Genomic DNA, 2,276 nt, shown 5'->3' with positions numbered 1-2,276 from the left:
TTAATTAAATATATATCAAAAATACAGATGTCTATTTATATTTAGATATGTATTTATCAAGTATATTTATGTATATTTACATATGTATCAAATATATTCATATATTTATCAAATACATATATTTTATATTTGCATACTCGAGGAGGTATGTCAGAGCAAAACATTGGAAAAAATTAGAATTCTACATATTGCAACAAACACACACACATTTTAGCTACACTCTTCTTGCTTTAGTGTGATTTTATATGGAAAGAGCTAATGAAACTCAATGGTACAATAACCACTGGACCTGATCATTTAAGGAAAATGGCACAATGTGTAACTGTGTTAATACCCATAACTCCAAATCAGTTGATTCACATTTCTTCTGATATGGTGTTTGGAAATTATACACTGTCAAAATACAATCATACACATTTATAAGCATGGTTCATGTTTCTTACAGTCATGGTGTTGTTCATACTTCCTAGTATCATCAGCTGTCAATTTATGATCATCTTCAAGTGTGTTCCATGAGATTTCAGCATGAAGAATGTCACTGAAGTAACTGTATTTGTGTTGAGGGGCTTCACTGACAATCGTGAACTGCAGATCTTCTTCTTCCTCCTGTTTCTAGGGGTTTACCTTTTTACTCTCATGGGAAATTTAGGACTGATTGTACTGGTCATTGGGGATTCCCGGCTGCACAACCCAATGTACTATTTTCTGAGTGTACTGTCTTCACTAGATGCCTGCTATTCCTCTGTTATCACTCCAAATATGTTGGTCGACTTTTTGTCAAGGGAGAAAACCATTTCATTTGGTGCCTGTGCAGCCCAGATGTTTTTTGCTGTAACCTGTGGAACCACAGAGTGCTTTCTCTTGGCTGCCATGGCTTATGACCGCTATGTGGCCGTCTACCACCCACTTCTGTATTCAGTGAGCATGTCACCCAGGGTCTATGTGCCACTCATCTTGGCTTCCTGTGTTGGTGGAATTCTGCATGCTATAACACACACCACAGCCACTTTCAGCCTGTCCTTCTGTGGATCCAACATAATCAACCACATCTTCTGTGACATCCCTCCTCTCCTTGCAATTTCCTGTTCTGACACTCGCCCCAATCAGCTTCTGCTCTTCTACTTTGCTGGTTCTATTCAGTTATGTACTATATTAATCATCCTGATCTCCTATGGTTTTATTCTGTTGGCTATTCTGAGAATACGCTCTGCTGAAAAAAAACAGAAAGTCTTTTCTACCTGTGGTTCTCACTTAACTGTAGTGTCCATTTTTTATGGTACTGCTGTGTTCATGTATGTGAGACCAACAACCAATTCTGCTTTGGAGCATGACATGGTAGTTTCAATATTTTACACCACTTTTATTTCCATGCTGAATCCTCTCATCTACAGTTTGAGGAACAAAGATATTAAACAAGCAATGAGGAAAGTGTTTGGGAATAATCAACTTATCAATAAAGTCTGTTTTTAATAGTCGAAATTCATTGAACAAATTGAGAATGATACTTTTGACAGTATCATTGAGTTCCTGAAAATATTTGTCTCCTTGTATTGATGTAATTCTACTATTTGTATATATTTGAAATACTAATTATGTGTGTGTGTTGTTGTAAATGTGGAATCATCTATTTCCTTTTTGCTGTGTTCATACTTATATATGTACACACATATGTATGTACATCATACTGATACGTGTGGGTGTTCTGACAGTGCAAAAATACAGGGAAATGTCCTCTGGTGAGCAAACTCCAGGGGTGGGAGGTCACAGGTATTCTGTTTCCCACACTTAGAATGCTCAGCAGTTTCTTTTTGAAGCTAGTAAGATATCTATAAAGGTGCAGTATCTAGTTACTATGGTACTATCCTTGGAGAAAAGGGCTCTGTGTCTTAATTAGCCTGGACTTTGATCTCAGTTATCTACCATGTGGGATTAAAGGAATACTAGACAATAATGTAGTCATGGTACTAACAACCTAATGTAACTTTTGATATAAATAAACATGGCTGTTTGGAGGGGCAGCCACTCATTCTTTCTCTTTCCTGGCTCTGCATCTTGTATTTGTGTCTCCTTTTATTTTTATCACAGTTACTAAGTGAAATGTCCAAAACTTAAATCAAAAACTTGCATTTATTTATGTGATTTTTAAATATTCTTTTTATTTATTTCTAAATTATAATGTATGGACTATATTATTTGTATTTATGAATAATTTCATCATATCAACTACCTTAATCGAGTACTATGTTAAACCACAGGGAAAAAAAATCACCATTTCC

General features: G+C 35.6%; 1 protein-coding gene across 1 annotated transcript; it reads left to right on the top strand.

Moving 5' to 3' along the window:
* Positions 1-413: 413 nt before the first annotated feature.
* On the top strand, positions 414-1,470 carry LOC139706959 (olfactory receptor 5T7-like). Its single transcript, XM_071616940.1, has one exon. The coding sequence runs from the start codon at positions 526-528 to the stop codon at positions 1,468-1,470; it is 945 nt and encodes a 314-aa protein (XP_071473041.1). The 5' UTR covers positions 414-525.
* Positions 1,471-2,276: the final 806 nt, after the last annotated feature.

The sequence above is a fragment of the Marmota flaviventris genome, chromosome 9, assembly GCF_047511675.1.
Source record: "Marmota flaviventris isolate mMarFla1 chromosome 9, mMarFla1.hap1, whole genome shotgun sequence".
Lineage (NCBI taxonomy): Eukaryota > Metazoa > Chordata > Mammalia > Rodentia > Sciuridae > Marmota > Marmota flaviventris.
Note: the sequence above shows the minus strand (reverse complement) of the source record. Positions and strands in the feature narration are given on the sequence as shown.

Excerpts from the sequence above, each read along its gene's own strand:
- LOC139706959 (XM_071616940.1), top strand. The coding sequence starts at position 526 with ATGAAGAATGTCACTGAAGTAACTGTATTTGTGTTGAGGGGCTTCACT.